The sequence below is a fragment of the Psittacula echo genome (genome assembly GCF_963264785.1).
Source record: "Psittacula echo genome assembly, chromosome: 5".
In the NCBI taxonomy this organism is placed as follows: domain Eukaryota; kingdom Metazoa; phylum Chordata; class Aves; order Psittaciformes; family Psittacidae; genus Psittacula; species Psittacula echo.
Genome location: NC_137739.1, coordinates 38,267,345 through 38,288,006, shown reverse-complemented (window position 1 = coordinate 38,288,006; position 20,662 = coordinate 38,267,345). Strand labels below are relative to the sequence as shown.

At 41.6% G+C, this 20,662-nt stretch overlaps 1 protein-coding gene across 4 annotated transcripts in view; it reads left to right on the top strand.

The window, feature by feature from the left end:
* The first annotated feature begins 9,154 nt into the window (after nucleotides 1-9,154).
* Nucleotides 9,155-20,662, top strand: part of AP2A2 (adaptor related protein complex 2 subunit alpha 2) — a 50,152-nt gene continuing 38,644 nt past the window's right edge. For all 4 annotated transcript variants that reach the window (XM_080618951.1, XM_080618953.1, XM_080618950.1 and 1 more), the window contains exon 1: nucleotides 9,155-9,309. In XM_080618951.1, the coding sequence (XP_080475077.1) occupies nucleotides 9,243-9,309 (67 nt within the window). In that variant the 5' untranslated portion in view covers nucleotides 9,155-9,242. The remainder of the gene's footprint in view (nucleotides 9,310-20,662) is intronic.

Below are 20,662 nucleotides of genomic sequence, written 5' to 3'. Positions count from 1 at the left end.
CCTCTAGAATCTGACTTATTAAGGCAGTACCATTTTAATAGAGCTTTTCCTCTGACAGCAAAATAAGAGTATTTTACAAGATTCCTAGGCTTGAACATCTTTTTTTTGTCTCTTGCTTTAGTAGATTGATCACAGACAGAGTGGGTTGGACACTTACAGCTCCCCTTTTAAAGAATCTCTATAGCGTAATGGTTTACAGCTGAAACTGAGGTAAATGTCTGCTGTCCAGAACAATTATACTATCACTTTACCTTCCCCATAGCAAATAAGAGATACCATTTGTTTCTGCTCCTGCGCAACCCAGTCAGCAAGTCACAAATTAATTAAGAGACAGAACGAATTATAGCTATATGCTGATAGCTATATGCCTTTAACAGGTGAGAGCACTGTTTTCAGCTCCTTGCCAAATTGGTGACACACACAGAATTAACAAAAAACAAACAAACAAACAAACAAAACACACAACATGCAACACACACACACAAACCCCCCCGCAAAAAACAAAAACACACACACACAAAACAGGGATCTTTTCCCTTTGTTCTGAAAGAATGACTGACAGTTTGACCCTATTCCAGATTTCTGAGCACTTCCTGTTTCAGTTTTAAATCAGACTGCTCCGCATTATTTAAAACGAGTGCTCAGTTTAACTATGTGATTTTCTTGAATTAAGAATTAATAGAAAACATTTATTTCAGCACTATTTATTTAGTTCTGTCAAAGAGGAAAGACTGAAAAAAAAAAAAAAAACAAACCACAGAACACAGAGTAAAAATATTTAGCACTAGGAAAACCAGGGCAAAAGGTGTAAAATACCAGAATGAACAAAAGCAACCTGTTACTAATTCTGAAAGTCCTAAGTATCAAACTGGTACTAGCTTTCATGTATAATAAACTAGTAGCTTTCTATATGTATTAGGCTGTTTCTCATCATTACAAGGTCCTAATGGAGAAAGAAAAAAAGGTTACCTTTCCCAGAATTTTCTGAGGTTTTTTTAAACTTAAAAAATTCTCCTGCTTCCTGTATCACTCTGAAGAATTAACATTTCTACCACTCATTTTGAAGACTTATGATCTTATTTCTCCAAGTCATATTTACAAGACTTGTTCTGTTGGCACTGATAACAAATGCTGCTCAAAGACTGAATATTTTGTTCCCGTACAAAACATAAGGTGATGGATCCCACAAATGCACACTGACCACTCTAAAGGAATACTGTAGCAGAAGCAACCTTAAAGGTTAAATGGAAATGTTCTCAATGGAAAAGCAGCTATTTGAGACCAAGAGTTGTAATGTAGAGATGCGATCAACAACCCATTAAATTGAAGCATTTTTAGATGTGGTTGGCTTTGCAGTTACGTTTTAAAAAGCAGAATTATTTACTGCAGGAGTTAGGGATTCTGTAGTAAAACAGAGAGGAGCACGTGATTAGGGAAAAAAGGATGACAGCAGTAGAAGCGCTTGAAAAGAAGAAAGCTACTAGCACCTAAGAACACAGAGCAGCAAAACCCTCATGTACAAAATTATTTCAAGGCTTTAGTCAAGTCTTATAAACACTGCAAAATAAAAGCAGAAAGCTTTCTTGGATCCAGAGAGGGGGATAAAAGCTAAACTGCTATACCATTTGAAATCCAATATTATTCATAGTTAAGGTGATACGCTTCTACTTTGACTTCAAGGTCGCTGGTAACCCTTTGTTTTCTGCATCCTAAAACATCAGACCAAGCAGGCTGCTCTTGATAGCATCTACTCTGTTCCATTTAGCTTGACAGAATCTATAAACAACTGCAGAAATGAAGAGTTGAAATCCTGAATAGTCAATACAAGTCTTAATTATTTGGACAGAATATCAATTCTTCCAGAAGCTCATATATATTGATTTGGAGGTGTTTGATTTCACTTTCAGAAACAATTAGCAACAGCATCCAGTTCCCTGAAGAGACATGAATATTTAACAGCTGAAGAACACAAGTTTAAAAAAGCCATTACTGAACTCTAGACATCAATATGTGCTCATTTCCTTGACATGATCATATTCATCTTCCCATTACTGTTAAGTCAACATCCGCCCCTAGATCTATAGGACGCACTGAGCCTGTGGGAAAATGGTTTCTGCCAGTGACAGTCCAATATTGACTCTTGGCTAGAACCTTGTTTTAATAGTTTGTTCTTTAACACAATCAGTTTAGTGAAAACTGAGTAGATAGCATTGCTCTACCACATAGAGATTATACAGGTAAACTTTAAATGCTCTTTGTGATAACTATAAGCATGAATTTGCAACTTTACAAAACCAGACCTCCATCAAGTTTTTCTTCTGCTCATTTTCCTTCATATCTGTTTAATTCTCCTCAAACTAATTAAACTGAGTAGAACTGCATGAGCTTGGCACTCATTTCCTGTACCACTGCAAAATGCAAGCAAAAGTGAAGACTCTGCTCAACTGACCCTACAATTTAAAGTTTAATGCATTTTTTGACAAACTGATCTGCAGCTCACATTTGTCTCTAAGCCAGGTTAAAAATGCTGTTTATGTCTCCATATGAGGGAACATACTTTTAGTCAGTGGTTTTAAATGAATCTTTAAGAGAGAGAGAAGCTGGCATAGATTTAGGCTGCCCAAAAGAGGCAACCAAAGAAACTAAATACTCTTGGAGGATGATACCGTAGCTATTTGGAAATCGGAATTGTATATACTTTATTTCTAAAGAAACATGATTCTAACTACTGCTGCAGGAGTCTGCATCACTTAGCAAAAGCAGCCCAAGCATACCGTTGATGTGCTTTCAAGTTAAATCAACAAAAACTAGATTCAGGTGTGAAAAGAGCGAAACCCGCTTACAGCTTGTGTAAGTATCACTCCTTTTCCTCTTGTCAGGTGCTCTACTTTGACAGTAAGAGTTGCCTCCGATACTCGTCTGACTCTCGGGACACCAAAACTTTCCACCCAGTCCTGTGACCGCCAGCAGCCTGCAAGCCTGCCAACCCCAGGCTCCCCCAGAGCCAGCCCCCGCTGCGGCCCAATTCCGAGCTCGTACCCCGTGCAGCCACCGAGGACACCCTCAACTGTCGTGTCACCCCGCCACTCCAACTGTGGCGCAGGCCAAGGGCCGCCGCACCGTCGTTGCACAGCCTTACCGCCCTCCCCCTCACCACAGGCAGCCCTCAGCCGCCCGCTGCCACCACCTACCGCCCGCCGCCTCTTCGGAAGTAGAGGCGGCCGGCACCGCCCTGCCGGCTGACGAGGCAGTGCTGAGGCGGCGAAAGGGGAGAGTGCAGCGTGGCGGCTAAGCGCTGGCTGCGTCAACATGGCGGCGAGGCCGGCGGTTGCGAGCTCGAGGGAGTGGGTGTTGCTTGGTGACGGCCCGACGGGGCGGGGCGTGAGGCGGTGGGCTGCTGGTGCTGCCGCCGGGCGCCGCTGGAGATGCGCTAATGGGGCTGTCTCTGGGAGCGGGTGGCGTCGGCGGTCATCAGTACCCGGAGAAAGCAAGTGTTAATCACGGTCTAACCGTAAATTGCCTAGAGGAGCCTCTTGGTTTATTACAAGCTGTAGCAAATAATGTAAAGAACTTGGGAGTTTGGGCTAAAATACATGCACAAACCAGGAGACGGCCAAGTAACAGCCAAGGCTGTTGAGAGTCAGCAAAAAATGTTGCCAACTCCAGGTATGAAAAAAGGAGGAGTCAAGTGTTAGATGGCCATTAATAGGATTTAAAATAAATGCTTATGGTTTAAATTGAGGTTTTTATTATCTTCAGTTTGTGTTTTCACATACAATGTGACTACTACTATTTTTACTGCAGCGGAAGTTTTGCTGTAACCCTGTTAATTTCATGGGCTGCTTGCAGAGACTAAGTACCATATCAAAAGATTTTGTAAAAACAGATGTGTTATGTCATGATGTAGTGGCAAGCCTAGCATATACGGCAGCCCACTTCCCAACAGAAGCCTTTACTCCCAGAAGCTTAACTGGAAGGTTACCTTATTTCCTCCTATCTGTTCTCTTTCATTCGCTCTTGTGTAAGAAAGATCTTCATGAACGTTCTTTGGCACTGAAAAGAAAAATAGCAACGTTTTTCCTCTGAATGAGTCTTGACAGCGAACTGCATAAATGGTCTCTCTGGCAAGTGCTATGAATGTGAACTAAATCACCCAGATTTAAATTCTAGCAAGGACTTCAGAAAGGAAACTGGTACTCACTAGAACATTTAGACCCACTTACAGACTAAAGAGCAGGAAAAAGGAATGTCTCATCCCACTTCTTTAGTGTTACCCAAACACCTCTGAATCCTTCAGCTTTCACTCAGAAGTGATTTTTTTTTACTCTCATAGGACTGTTTGATAGGCATCTTTGAAACGCAGTACATTTTCATATATTAATTACCTAAGTTTAAAAGGTGCATAACTACAGTACCAAAAGTAATTTAGAATTAATGTGGTACCAGATTTTCTGTTGTTTCATAATATGCTGTTCATCTCCCACAAACTTTAAATGTTTCCATGTTACACTTCTAAATAGGAGGAACAACAGAGATAAGGCACAAGGGCATGAAAAATCAGGTTTGTTTCCAGTCTCTCTGTAATAAAATCTATGATTTCCTGTGTTGCATTTCCATTATACTGTCCTATTGACACTCTTACTTGCAGTCTGAGTGGGAATGCAACTAGTTGACAGGGTGCATGCTGTCATTGAGGAGACCTGTAGCTACCTATAAGGGAATCACAGACCTTATATGTAAGCACACATCCAAACATTTAACATGTCTACAGTAGGTTGGTAATAGGTAGGTATTGGGCAGTCCCTACCAGAGGCTGACATTCCAGTATGCAAGACTAAAAGATAATGGGATCTTTATGCTTCCACATTTTCAATGTTCTCCGAAGATACTGGAATCTGTATCTGTTCTGGGAATCATGAATGTATCTTGTTTAACTCCCATTGTCGACCCCTGCACTGCATACCAAATTCAGTAACTGAAGTTGGCACGATGAATTCCTTGCCTTGAGCCAGGTACTCGAAGGCTGGGTGCAACAGTGCTGGACATCTCAGTACCAAAGTTCCCTATGTGCAACTAATTGTAACTCATTAAATACCGCTTTACTTTTCCTGGAATTATCTCATGCTTCTAAACTTTTTTTTTTTTTCCCTAAAAATGCAAAGTCCTTTGAAGGTATTTTACATAAAATACTGATCAGTTTTCTGTTTATTCCTCATACTCCATCAGTTACTGATTTTGATTATTATTACTGACAATAAGTCTTTTGGTTTAATTACATGCATTTGTGGCTAGCTCAAAGAGGCATAACTAAGTTTAAAAATGGGTTATGGTTGCCTGTGATAGACCATATCAGTTTTATTTCTGTGTCTTCAGTTTGTACATTAGCATTCCTTTAAAAAAGATGTAAGATAGGACACCTGGGGGAGGGTTTGTGTGTTGCTTTCCTGGCGAGTAACTGTGCATACTCAGAAAATAAGAATGGTGTGGCAGCAAGAAATGAGTGGAAGCCTGTAGTTAAGAAGAAAGCAAGCTAAGAGAAACAGCAGAAGGATCTCAGAGGTTAAATGGATAAAACTCTTATGAATTAGAAGGAATTATATAGAGTTTATTGCAACTCACAAAGACACCCAGCTGGCTGACATTATTCTGCCAGCATGCAGATAGCAAACCCTTTGTTTGTAAAGCCTTTATTTACCCATATTTTATCTCATCTACTGTCTTGAAGTTTATTTTTAAAGCTTTCTATTCTATGTTTTAATATAAGCATGTTGTTTTGAGTGTAAAAAACCCTTCTGGTCATTGAGCTCACTGGAAAGAAAAGATTAGGCAGATCCATCCCAAATTTCTGGAAGTTTAGGGTTTCATGATAGTGATATCCTAACTTCATGTTTCTTAATCTTGAAAGTAGCACATCTGGTACTCTGACATTGCAGAAAGCATTGCTGATAAATCTGTGCTCTTTGTTAATAGATAATGAATGTTAGATGTCAGGTACAGAAACATGATTGTGTGTACCTGTGGAGGAGCCACTGATTCTGTCTTCTCTCAAGCTCTTTTTGCTTCTAGTAGTGGTTAGAGTGACCATGAGGAGCAGAAGAAAGCAATAACTGATGGGATGAGGCACAAATCTGACAGAAGTAACAAAGGGAAAGAAACAATTCCCTTTTTGTAGTCCTCACAAAGAGAAAATCACCAGCTGAATCCATTCAATTTAATGGTAATAGGTTTATGAAGGTCAGTGTAATTATTCAAGCCTTTGTACCAAAGTGCAATGAAATTCTGAAAATCATTAAAGCAACTCATATACGACATGGGAAAGATGGGATAAACTGTGGATTTATTTGCAAAAAATGTGCTGCAAAACATCTTCTGTAATGGTAAAGCATTTCTTGAGACTTTAATGCTTACTTTACAGTAATTAAGTATCTTAAAAAATCTCATCCTGGGATGGAACTAATGAAATCTGTTTTTTTCAGACTAGTGTTTTATAGATGTTAAGCTCAAACCAAAATGTTTTCCAGATTTACTAACTCGGTGGTTTTGTAAACGGCTGTGCCTAGTGTGAACTCTGTGCTGTATAACAGCTGAGTTCACATTACAATGGTTCTTTCAGTAAGGATGCATATAGAGACCATTATAGTCTCTCTTTCCTTTCTTTGCATCTTCCCCTTAGCAAAACTGTCTGAAATGGGCTAATAAGCTCTAAACTATGAGGCAGTAAGTGCAGACACATACCTACGCATTTGCCATACTTGCATAAGCAGCTGTTGAGGCAAAAAAGGAGACAGAGGGGAAGGATGAGTATAGTAAAGCCTCAGAAGTCAGTCAAAGGAGGTTGACATAAAATAATCAGGATATGTGTACTGCATACTGAACCACTTCAAATGAAATATTTAGCAGTATAGTTACAAAACTAGAGAGCTCCACATGGGTTAACTACTTGAATTTACCCCAGTTCCTAAGCAGAATTTGCAGCCCAAACTTAGCTTGGTACTGTCACACCTATTCTGGAAGCAGTACTTAAGCCGTCGCTTAAAAGGTAGTTTAAGTGTACCTGCATGACTTGCAGTTGGAAGTACTTGCAGTATTGTCTAGAATACAGCCAGACAGGACACTTAGCCTTTAGGTGTCACTGTGCTCTTAAGAGTAGAAATTAGTTCAACTTTTTGATTAGCTCAAAAAATTATTTTTTTTCCCTGAAACAGAAACTCTTATGTAGTGACATCTTAAGTTTTCAGCTTCAAAGGTAAATGAAAATTATTGTTAAGCATCAAAGTTTGTAAAGCTATGAAAAGAGTTTTATTTATGGAAGCCTACAAATGCAAAGAATCTGAGCTGAATGTTAGACTAGTTGTACATGACTGCCTGTAGTTGCACTTGATTTAAAGAACCTTATCTAGGTGTTCCTGCTCTGGCAGGGGGATTGGACTAGATGATCTTTTGAGGTCCCTTCCAATCTCTAACATACTGTGATACTGTGATACTGTGTAACAGATCCAGGGAGAAATTGGTATATGTGTGACTACCACATGCTGTCATCTTGTCTTTCTAATAGATACTTACATAAATAAAAAGTACTCATTTAATAATGTATCCTGAAAACACGCACAACAGACCCTTGAGAGGTGAGCTGAGGTGTACAGACACTATCAGAGAGATAGTATCAACATTTATGTGGTTCTTTATCTATAAGAGAAAAATGTATCAACTTAAAGGCATTGGAGCTTGATAAATTTAAATAAGATGCAAGCTCTCTCTGAGAAGGATTAACCACGGGAACAAACTACCCAGGGAAACAGTGAATTTGATGGTGTCAGGTGAAGACTGAGTGCCTTTCTTGGAAGATAGGTTGTAGCTAAAAGCTAGATACTAGGCTCAATTTGAGGAGGGATGGAAGAGAACAGGGGAAATGAAATGGCTTTAAGTACACTGGAAAACAGATGAAATGACTGATTGATCACCAGTAGCCCTAAACCCCACGATTCTACTGGTTGTTATAATCCACTAAGTGTACTTATCATTTGCATTATGACTGAAACTCTCAATATACTTTTGTTTAGGCAGACTAACGGTTTTGACACCATTTGAATCTATTTTCAGCTGATGAGATTAAATGCTACCTCTTTGGCATGTTCAGGACAGTTTCAACTTGAAATGTTTCTAATCTTAGAAGTAGATGTGGCATGTGAGTGTGTTGCTCTGCATGTTCACAGCCTCCATGAGAAAGATGCGGCCCTGGGTTTGCATGCCTGCATGCCCACAGAGAGTCAGGACTGTGAATGGCCACATGAAACGCGAGGAACCTCGTCCCTTATGCAGCTGAGGGCAGACTCACAAGGATGTGATAAAAGATGGCTCTGCTCCTGCACTTAAAAATGCTCAGAGTTAACTGCACGAGGTACCTGAAGTAGATCCCATGCACTGTTTTGTAGCCCCTTTTGAGCTGCAGGACTGAGGCACGGCTTCCATCAGTTCACCCTGTGGAAAGCAAGATCATAGAGAGTACCATACCACAGAGCGCCTGTACGCTTCTCTCCACATTTCAGAAATAAGATCCTAGACTATCAGACTGGCCAAAGCTTACCGCTGAAGTGTGATTTTCTTGTCTCCTGATCTGCTGTCCCTTTCCTCCCTCAGAAATGACATCCTCTGAAAGCACCTGCGAATCCTGATATTTCTCCTTCAGAAATCATAAAGCTTCTCGAGCAGTAGGAGCACGGGGAGAGGAAGGGATTAGGCCGCTCCTAAGCAAGGAACGTGCGGTGGATTCACGCGCGGATGCAGCGGTTGAAGCCGCTGTTCCGACCCCTCACTGGGAAGGGCCTCTCGCCTGCCTAGCACCCCTCACGTCGGCCTTTGCCTTTTTGCCCTTGGTGGTGACCGGTACTGAAGTCGTAGTAACGGCACCGCCAACCTTCAGGCCCGAGCCTGTGAGCAGCCACCTCTCCCGCGCCGCAGGATGCCCCAGGCTCCTGCGGAGATAGCCGGGGAGCGGCGCAAAGAGCCGGGGAACATGACGGCGACCTCGCGAGCCGCGGCTCGCAACACCCCCGCCTCGGCCCGGCAGGTGGCGCCAGAGCCTCGCGCGCCCGTCTCCCGCGGGGGCGCGGGAGCTGTCCCGGCGCCTGCGCGCTGCTGAGGCGGTGGCGGTGGCAGCGGCCTGAAGAATTCCGCGGGGAGAGCGGGTGGTGGTGTTTGTGGTGATTTGGCGTGTCGCTGGGCGGCCGTGATCGCGCGCCACGATGCCTGCGGTGTCGAAGGGCGATGGGATGCGGGGCCTGGCGGTCTTCATCTCTGATATCCGTAACTGTGAGTGGCAGCTGAGGCGCTGTGGGGCTGGGGCCTGGGCCGGGCCGGCCGTTGCTGTGGGTCGTTGCCCCATTGGGCCGGGGCTTCTTTCCCTGAATCCCCTCCCCAGTGCTCTTCTCTTCCCCTTTTCCCCTCCAGCGGGCAGCTCGGAGCGCTCTTGCCTCACGAAATGGCGACGCGCTCTGGGGGGGGGCGGCGGGGGAGGCGGCGCGGCGGGAGCAGCCTGAGCCTTTGGGTTGCGGGTTTGGGTTGATTGGTGCGTTTGGGTGGGTTGGTTGGGGTATTTTTCTCCAATCTTCCCCTGTTAGCTTCTCTCCCACGCGTCTGCGGAGGGGCGCTGGGTGTTGCAGTCGTTGTCCCGGCGGAAGGGGATGCCGAGAGGCTGGTGTCCGTAGTTGTTGTTGTTGTTTATAAGGAGCCGAAGCGAAGCTGGCCTATATTCGGGGTGCGAATGTGGCTGACGAGAGAGAGAGGCGGCTCTGGTCTCCTTCCAAATCCGTGAACGCCTCTCAATTCGAAACGTCACTGATGGAAAGCAGGCCTCTGTAAGGGTGCCTGTGAGCAGGGCCTTCTGTGGGTACGGCTAGGCTTGGCTTAGATTGGCTTTAAAATTCTGCTTTAGGACAGATCAGCTCTTAGGATCCATGTGTTTAAAAATGGGATGGAGAGGGCTGCGAGTTAGTTGTCCCCCTGAGGGAGGAGGGGGGAGCATGCCTATGAGTGCGCAATGCAGAGAGTAGTACAAATCTGTTGTTACTTGGGTTGGGAGGGGAAGTGTAGGGGAAGAAGGTTTATGTCTGGAGGTACATTCAGTGCTCAACTTACCTTTTTGACTAAGAATTGCATGTGATAGCAGCTTAATATTAATCTGAGTTAGTGATCTAAGTGTATGATGTGGCAGGAATTGCCTGGGGAAGGGCTAAGGTCACTGTGGTTGCTGTGATGAAACAGTTCTATTTTGTCCACCTTTTTGTCTTTGTAGATTACTTGAGGCTACTTTAAAAACAGCAGCAGTAAGGTTTCCTCGCTAACAGATGAATGTGGATTTGGAGAATTTTTAAATGCAAATTATGATGATCTAATGATGATGGCTTTTACTGAAATAACTTCACCTGCTTAGGAAAATCTTCATGTTGATGACTTCTAATATAAAAGGCTAGGGAGAAAATCGTGCTGATAAAATTACTGTTAAAACGCAGAGTTAACTTAAACTAAATTCAGGTGATTTGGACTTCCAGCCATGTAAACAAGGGCTTTGTATGTAAAATTCAAGGTTGTTAATCTTCCTTACAGTGTAAGCTGTCTTGTTTTGTTTTCAAAATAGACTTGCAGATCCTTAGGTTTCTTCTGACTTCGTTCTTGTGTATGTAGAAGAAGGCTTATAAAATGTGTTGTGTATTAGTTCAAGGTTACATGAATGCTTTTGTGCTTTGTTTGGTTGGCCCAACTATTTTACTGGAAATCTTCCAGTGCCATGGTATTCTATGTGTGTGTAACGTAGCACAGAATCACAGAATAGTTTGGGTTAGAAAGTACCTTACTATCATCTAGTTCCAACCCCGTGTGATGGGCTGGGATGCCTCACACTAGATCATGTCACCCAAGTCTCTGTCCAACCTGGCCTTGCATACTGCCAGGGGGGAAGCATTTATCACTTGTTTTTGCAACCCATTCCAGTGCCTCACCACCCTCACAGTAAAGAACTTCCTTATACCTAACCTGAACTTCCCCAGTTTAAACCCACTGGCCCTTGTCCTATTGCTGCAGTCCCTCATGAAGAGTCCCTCTCTGGCATCCGAATACTTGGTGTCATACTTCTAACACTTGCTGTTGTATCTACCCACTATTTTTTTTAATGATTGTTTTCATTCATTTTGATAGAAGTAGTATGATTTGTTCTTCAGTGTCTTTTGCATCTTGCAGTTGGTCGGCACATTTGTTCACCCTTACTTTCACTGAAATTTAGTAGAGAAACTTAAGTAGAGAAATTTCAGTAGGGAAACAAGAGAAACTTTCAAGCTCTTAGGTTCCTAAACTATGTTTAGAGATGTGGAATAGCAAAACTTGAGGTAGTAGGATTGAACAAATTAGCTACTCATTTCCCTACAAGCTTGTCAGTGCATAGGCAGTGTGGGAACTCTCATGGAACAACCATCTCTCTGTCCAGACTGGACAACAAACCTCTCATCCTCTCAGTGTCTTCAAGTGACAGACATGTAACTTGCTTGTGAAATAAATAAAATATTAATGTTTTCACTGTTTAATCAAATACTGATACTTCTGAAATGTTTTGTCCCTGTCCAGACAGCTATTTGGGAGCTGTAATTGTGTATCTTATCTTCATAACAAAGAATATAACTGTATCTTGCAAATACCTGCAAAGGAGTTAATAGTTCCCACTAATAGGTGATTTACGCAGTTTCCAAATGGCTGTCTAGTGGCATTTGAGTCTTTTTCCTTTAAGGGAGTTCCTAGTGTTGCCAGCTGACCGTGGGCTGGTATATGCTGACTAAGATTCCCAAAAATACTTGAGAGCACTCTTAAGAGACTGTGCTTTGCAGGCACTGGTATTGGCTTAATTTTCATCTATCTCTCTCCAGAATAGGGAGCTACATACTTGTCAAGAACAAAAAGTAATAGCTATTTAGGCAAATAAAGTCTTTTGACTTGTAAATCTAAGATACTGTTCTTCCTGTTCTGAGATGGGAGGAGGGGGGGTAGCTAGACACCAAGTGCAGTGCTTAACCTCTGTGGCCTTAAAGCTGGACTAAATATCGGACAGTTGCACTGATGTGCAGAATGCCTCCTGGCATTCTGAATTTCAGTCTTAATTTTGACTTTGTTGGACTTGTTTATCTCCTTATAATACTACTATAAGGACCTGACATTTTTAGTTTGCCTACAACTCTTCCAGATTGAGTAACGTTGAAACACAGGGATGTGTGTGGTTTTTGAAAGACCTGAGGAGCAATTTCTCTCTAACACACACCCCCCAGCTATGCTTAGGGGGTTGCTGAAAAAATAAAATGGAGTTGTGTGCCAACTATGCCAAGGTGAATGCAGATATGTAAATTTAGACTGTCTGCCTTTGGAAATGCTTGATCTTCTTACATAGTCTTCTTTCTTAGGCATTTGTACCTACAAGGTCTGCAGCACTAAATAACGCTTTCTTCTCTTTTGAGTTTTATTATATTACTGATTTGGGAGTGATGCTTGTCTTGCCTGTTTTTACTAGTCTTTTACAGGCTTACAGAGAAGTCTGATAAAGTGCTAGCAGTTTTCAATGCTTAAAACTCTAGTTGACTGTGGGTGAATGAACAGCTTACACTACCAGTCTGTCTTTAATAGCTAAAAGGTTGATTTTGACTTCTCTGTTGGTTAGCCATAGTTTTGGCACTTGGATTGTCTTATTAAGCTTCTTGATCTGAGTGTTAAATGCTTCTGTGTCACATATGGTGTTGAATGTAAGAATTGCTTTCTATGTGACTTTAAAAAATGCTTAAAATATACTGATTTCTTCAAAGTCTGTAAAGCTATTAAAAAAAGGTTTGCATACTACTTGTAGCAGCAATGTAAACTATTTTAAAGGGCAAAAGTGCTTCTTAATGCTTTGACTTTTCTCTGGCATCTGTGAAACTGTACCTTTGAGTGTCTTTTTCAAAGGAAGATGTTCTTTTTCCACCTAAATACCAACTGAATTTTCAAGCTCAGATATTATAAGAAGGTTAATCATCCTGCAGTTCCTGATATCCCTCCACAGTTTTGTTTCAGGGCAGCTTCTTGTTGCAGGCTCCATATTTTTTGTACATAGAGATCCTGGTGCAGAAGGCAGAAAAAGAGTTTAAAAAAAAAAAATAACTCGTTTAGATGCTTGACAACCTGCTAGTGGGTGTATGGATTCTTCTAGAAACTTGTGTAATTGGATTGTTTTATACCATATATGAAATAGTACTTTCATAGACATCAGAGAAGAGACAAGAAAACTGTAGACTGGAAGCTGAAGTACTTGGCTAAGATAGCCCAGTTAATTAGCACTTCGATTAATGAGGCCCACTGAGAAAACAGCAAGGTGTGGCTATGCTGTAAAACAGATTGTGGTGATAGCGGAGCGGGAAAGCTCTGAATCCTGTGGCTTGCTGAAGTGCCATCCAGACTTGGGAGTTCAGGTCAAGGAGAATCCTTGTCAATGCTTGGATGAACTAACTGCATGAACTAAGACCCAACAAAATTTGCCTGTGTTACAAGCATATGGAATCCTGCAAGGAACACTTATTCTATATTGCATATGCTAAGTCTTTTGTGTGTGTATATGTAATGCAGAGCTGCTGAAGTGATTTGGCTTGTGCAAGATGGTACTTTATAAACTCTCCAGCTGTCTTAGCTGACAGATATGTCATCTGACGTCTTTCTTTTTTTTTTTTTTTTTTTTTTTTTTTTTTTTTTTTTTTCTCCCCAGAATAGCTTTATTCTTATATGGTGATAAAGTACTTTAAAGTCATTTGTCACTCAACCTGTTTTGTTGCAACAACATTATTATCTGCTATTCACCCTGAAAACTAAAAAAGCTTACTTTTTTTCCTTTCTTTTGGAGGTGGTAGTGTAGAAGTAGTTTCTATTACAATATATTAAGTGTACTACTGGTAACCCCTTCCTCCACTGTAAAATCAGGAAGTTATCTACTCTTGGGTTGATGAAATGGATCTGCACAGAGGCAAAAGCTGCTTTTGCCACAGGCTTAGGGGACAAGACAGTTGTTAATTTCCCTCACTGCTTTAGGTAGCTGCCTTTTCAATGTCATTTTAGAAGCTGGACAGGAGGAGGAATAATTCCTTCATTCTCCAAATGTTTCTGTGGGTGTTCTAAGATACTGTTCTCCTCAGGCTATTTTTTTTTTTCCTTAAATAAAACCTAACAGATATATTAAACAAAGGTCTATCTCTTCTGTTAGAACTTAATGCATTAATTTTTCTTTGCACTGAACAAGGCGGATGTCCAGAGGCTGAAGGCTCTTGAAGCCTGACTTCAGTAGCTTTGTTTCACTGAACTGGAACTGATGCATCAGGTTACAAATAAGCAAGTGGGAATTAAAAAAGGCTGGTTCACACAATTAGTCATGTGAATGGATTGTAGATAACAGAGTGCATTACCTGTGTATGAGGGGGGGATGTGCACGTGAATTAAATGACCACAGGGGCATGTATAGTTATTTGTTCTTTGTGAGAACACCCCCACAGTGGAAAAAAAAAATCTCACGCATAGTGAGTTGGGCATATAGAGCTTGTTTTAGCTCTTTAAGTCAGTAATACTGCTTTAGTGTGCAGGGGCACAGCCACTGTGTTGCTTCTCTGAGGTTCAGATTCTTACTTGCATTGGACATGGTTTTAAAGTATGACTTGAGTTACTTCCGTATACAGTCAATGACTTTTTTCATTTGTATTCTTAGATTACTTATCTCTTCGAAGGAACTTCAAGGCATGGTGTCTTGAAGTCCTATTTCTCTTGCAGGGTTATGGCCACTCATCTAATATGGACAGTTTCTGGCCTGAAAAACCCTAAGAGCATGCTGCTTAGAGCTGTAATAAGCACTAAGTCTTGCATCACTTGCTCCAATTTGCAGGAGAGCAATTTAAGGAAAACACTGTTAGTGTGAGATTAATCTGAGGGGGGGTGTGTGTAAAACAAAACTAGTGTTCCTCTGATTGCTCCTCAGTCTTAGCCTTCTTCTGATCATTTCATCGAACTTTGAGGGGTTGTTTTTTGTGGTGTGTTTGGTTTTTTGGGTTTGGTTTGGTTTTTTGGGGAGTTTTTTGTTTGTTTGTTTTTTCGTTTTGTTTTGATTTTTTTAATTTCTGCATGTTTGGCCAAGAAAAGAGGAGAGTAGACAAGTATGATGGTTAGTAGATGAGAAGTTATAAAGAGCTAGAATTTCTCATGTGACAGCCATGTTCTCCGTTGAAGACATTGGAAAATCTAACATCTGCTGAATTGGAAATCCTTTTGATAAAGGCTGCCCATCAGTCTGGCAAGAGGAAATTTAGGACTGTTGTAGAGACTATTACATATCTGCATCAATTAGTGAGCTCATACAGGATTTCTTAAGGCCCCTGAAATAGTAGTTTAGAAGTGATAGCAAAACTAGATTTTGGATAAGCCTCAAACTGTTCTTCTGTTATTTGGATGTGACTAAGGTAGAAGAGAGGCCACAGTGACTTCTAAATCAGTGCAAGTACTGCCTTACCCTGTTGAAGGGAGTATAACTGTTCAGTGTGAAAATACTGTTCCAGGAAATGGCTACTCAGTTAAGGAAGGAGGAAGAGCTGCATTGTGTAGTAACCTTGCAGTTCTCGTTTTGCATATTTTCTTAGCTTAAAGCTTCTCTTTTGATGGGAGTCAATGCCATTTTGTTAACTATTTGTCAAGTAGGTGTTTTATATGCCATAAAGTCACTTGGGTCTGAGCTTCCAGTAAGCTTTCAGCTGATACAGGGAAAGATCTGGTCTTAAGCTAGACCCTCTGACATAGTTACTCTTCAGACTCTTCCAAAGTTTGAGCTGTAATGTTTTTCTTAACTTGTAGTGACTAGTTAGAAAAACCACCCATAGTAGGCACCTAACATTATTAAACTTCTATTAAATTGCTGCGATTAAACTGTCTGAATTGTGACATGATTCAGAAGCTACAGTATGCTCTTTTGCATTTATTTCCCTTCCCTTATGTGACTAAGGAGTTAATGGATTACTGTATTACAGTAAAGTCTATGTCTGCCTGCTGTTTCATGGAAAGTGTTGTTATAGGGGCAAATCTTTAGCAGTGTACCAGAGGAAGAAGTGAGTTCTGTGGATAAAATAGAACTATCTGCTGTGCAGGATATTAGCAAGTTCTTAAATAGGATCAGTAGGTCACTGATCTCTTCGTATAAATGTGTATCTAATCACAACATGATGTCACAAGGCACAAGAGTCTTCAACTGTTTTTGTGCCAGTCGTGATCTCCAACATAATAGACAGGTGTTTCTTTCCTCTAATCAAACATACCTTGTGAAAGGACAGTATGCACCCATGTTGTTCATAACAGGATGTTAATATATCATTGAGCAAAAATCTTCTTGTGCAGCCTTGAACTGGTCAATTTCTGAATAAAACTGAAGCCATACTAACATCTTATGAAGGTACGGTATTTTATAGTAGTCTCTTTGGATTAGTTGCAGAGTGAGTTTGTAAACAATATCACCATCATTATCCTTTGGACATAGCCAGGTGGACATGGAACTTGCATCTCTGTTGTAGTGCTCTAGATAGTTTAGCCAAATAAAGGCTAAAAACTCCTATAATGTGAGGGCAGGCGTACAGCAAACAGGCCACTCTAGTGTATCGCTATGTAACCTGCCTCCCTTGTGACCCTTTCCTGCTGTGCTGAATAACCAGCTGAGAGATGGAGAAGTGGAGGATGGATTTGGTGGTTTACTTTATGAAGCTAATGATCTGCATAGCAAAAGGCTAATCTATACTGAGTTGTAGCCTGAGTATGCATCCTGCTGGCAGGTAAGAGTAGTGGTTTAATTTACTGATACGAGTTTTAAGTACTATAAAAGCTCTTTCCAAAGGCAGAAAAGGATGTGCTGATTACTTTTATGCGAATATTTTCCTGTAAGTGTTTGCACCACTCTTAGTGTAGAGATGCTACTGTTTGTTTTGATTCAGTCCGTCTCTTAACCAGTTTCTTTCTCTGTTCTCTGACAGCAGGTTTAAGAAGGCAGTGCACTTTTACCATCATGCTAATAAGCTGTTCTAGCAATAGGAAAGGGGAATGGGTAATTTGATTGCTTTCTGCCGCTAAGAGTGTGTTTGGATGGTGAATTTGATGAGCTTGCTCTTTACCTGGTCGTGTATTCTGCTGGCATTATCACTGTAGTAAAGCTGATACGATTTACTCTTCGGATAGTAAATAAACCGGTCTTGCTTTTGGCTCTTTGGCTCTCTTAACTGATCTGCAGCAGTACAAAGTAGTAGTAGGAATACGTATGCCAGGAGAAGAGTAGTGCTAAGGAGCAGTCTGGAGTTGTCTTTGAAGAAGTATAGCCTTGAATCAAACTAATTATGAAACTTGGAAATGAATTTTGCTTAAAGGAAGCTAGTAGCAGTTTGACTGTGATGTCTCTCCTGCCCAACTTAGCCAATCAGCTTGGATGCTCCTAATATAGAGGCTAATGAAAACATAACAATGGGAAAAAAATCTTCTGTTTGGAAAACAATGGTTTATAGCTCTGCAGGAAAACATCTGGCAACATCTTTGAGAATTTATCTTTTGTGTAATAACTGTGTTCTTAAGTAGATGTTCCTAGCCACTACAGAGTTCCCAGGAGAAGCTGCTGCTCTTAACCTAGGCAGTATTTATATTACTGCTATCCTAAACAGAAAACTAGACTTGTTCTGTCTTCAAGGCCTATTTGATAATTGAATGTGAACAGAGGCATGTTCTGTTAGACAAATGGTAGCGCCACAATTAGGAACTGACACTACTACTTGCCTTCAAGAAGCATGACAGAATGGCAAGCTTTTCCTTATGCAAATAGAGCCTTCTACCCAACATGCTTTGCAGTTCTTCACACTACTGATGGCACATCTATAATCACAGGATTGTCAGATGGCTACAATTCAAGTAAGGCTAAGAGGTGACATAAGTAATAGTTCTAACCTGTGCATAAATTCAAAACAAATGAATTAAGTGGGCTCCATAAGCAGATTTGAGCCAGATGAGTAATGGCAACACTTTTGTGAAGCAGAGTTTTTTTGCTTTAAATGTTGTCTGTATACCTGTCTCAAGAACTTGCCTGCAGAAATCTATGATGCTCAGTATTTGTGCAGATGCTGATGTAGAAAACTGCTTCTTCGTTCCTTTGGGAAATAAATGTATAGCCTTGGTCAGAAATACACCAGACTCTAAATGGTTTGTATGAAGGCTAAGAACTCTTAGCAGTTCTAGTTAATCAGCATGGAAGTGCTTTGTGCCTCAGACTTGGCTTAGACAGTCTATAGTTAGTATAGCAACAAGTTAATCCTGATGGAGCAGGTCACTGAGCCACAACCAGCCCATTAATTCTAACTTTGAAGGACTTGCCTAGTCTCTTGCAACCCTGCTGCCAAGTTAGTATTAAGATATGTCAAATGTGGTCTTCAAATGGATAGAATCAGATTCCTTTCTGTAACTTTTGTTTTCTCATTCTTCTGTAGATTGTAATGCAGAACTCCAAAGTGACATATGGAGGTGTTATTCTTGCAGTACTGAAGCTCTGACTATAGTCTGGATTACTAGGAGATTTAAGAACAGTAATTGGTTCTCTGAAAAAAACTGTATGACTCTTGGTTTTCCTCAGTCTGTCTTTGTTAAATAAGATGGTAATTAATGATAATAGTGCACTGCAGACTAAATTCACCTTGCCAAATGAAGGCAGTAGGCAGCATAGTAGAGTCTGAAGCCTGGCAAACTGCCAAATACAAAGTAATTGTTCATAAGCACCTTGGATAATGTTGTGGCTGAAGATCTGTTTACTCAGGTACTCATCTTGGAGACTAAGAGCAATTGTATACAAGGGGTGTAAGGCTACAGACAGTATATGTGTTTTGTGCAGAATAGCTAGCCAAAACTTATTGACTTGAAATCAACTCTTTTAATAACTTCTTATGAATATTTAATCTTATTTCCTAAACTGGAAAAAGCCTGAGTAAGTGAAAATGAGAAGAATGTGGCCTGAACTGATGTGGAACATAATCTTATTGTGCATTGGTTTAAGTACTCTCCTGCCTATCAGTTTGTATATGTGGCATGACCTTTATTAAGCGTATCCAAGTTGAATGGCTTGGCTACATACAGCCCATGTTTTTGAAATACAGCTTGAAACTGGGAGCTCTGTGGTAGCTTCAAAGTGAGGCAGAGCAATTGCCTTTGCAAGCACAGTGTTCTGAAGCACAGTGCTCCTCCAACTGTCATCAGTCTTATCTTCCTTTTTAAAAATTTTTAAGGTTACATAAATGTTTGTTGTGATGGTGAAAATCAAATATGCATGTAGAAATTCTAAAGGGACTGTACCATAGAATCATAGAATAGTTAGGGTTGGAAAGGACCTTAAGATCATCTAGTTCCAATCTCCCTGCCGTGGGCAGGGACACCTCACACTAAACCATGCCACCCAAGGCCTCATCCAACCTGGCCTTGAGCACCGCCAAGGATGGAGCACTCACAACCTCCCTGGGCAACCCATTCCAGTGCCTCACCACCCTCACAGTAAAGAATTTCTTCCTTATATCCAATCTAAACTTCCCCTGTTTAAGTTTGAACCTGTTACCCCTTGTCCTGTCACTACAGTCCCTGATGAATAGTCCATCCCCAGCATCCTTGTAGGCCCCCCTCAGATACTGGAAGACTGCTATGAGGTCTCCACGCAGCCTTCTCTTCTCCAGGCTGAAAAGTCCCAGCTTTCTCAGCCTGTCTTCATACAGGAGGTGCTCCAGTCCCCTGATCATCCTCGTGGCCTTCCTCTGGACTTGTTCCAACAGTTCCATGTCCTTTTTATGTTGAGGACACCAGAACTGCACACAATACTCCAAGTGAGGTCTCACGAGAGCAGAGTAGAGAGGCAGGATCACCACCTTCGACCTGCTGGTCACGCTGCTTTTGATGCAGCCCAGGATATGGTTGGCTTTCTGGGCTGCAAGCGCACACTGCCATCTCATGTTCATTTTCTCATCGACCAACACCCCCAAGTCCTTCTCTGCAGGGCTGCTCTGAATCTCTTCTTTGCCCAACCTGTAGCTGTGCCTGGGATTGCCCCGACCCAGGTGTAGGACCTTGCACTTGGTATAGTTAAACTTCATAAGGTTGGCATCAGCCCACCTCACAAGCATGTCAGGGTCCCTCTGGATGGCATCCCTTCCCTCCAGCATATCAACCGAACCACACAACTGGGTATCATCGGCAAACTTGCTGAGAGCGCACTCAATCCCACTGTCCATGTCACCGACAAAGATGTTGAACAGTACCGGTCCCAACACCAATCCCTGAGGGACACCACTCGTTACTGGTCTCCAGCCAGACATTGAGCCATTGACCACAACTCTTCGTGTGCGCCCATCCAGCCAGTTCTTTCTCCACCGAGTGGTCCACCCATCAAATTGATGGCTCTCCAATTTAGAGACAAGGATGTCGTGTGGGCCAGTGTCGAACACTTTGCACAAATCCAGGTAGATGATGTCAGCTGCTCTCCCCCTGTCCATCAGTTTCGTAGCCCCATTATAGAAGGCCACCAAATTGGTCAGGCAGGATTTCCCCTTAGTGAAGCCATGCTGGCTGTCACCAA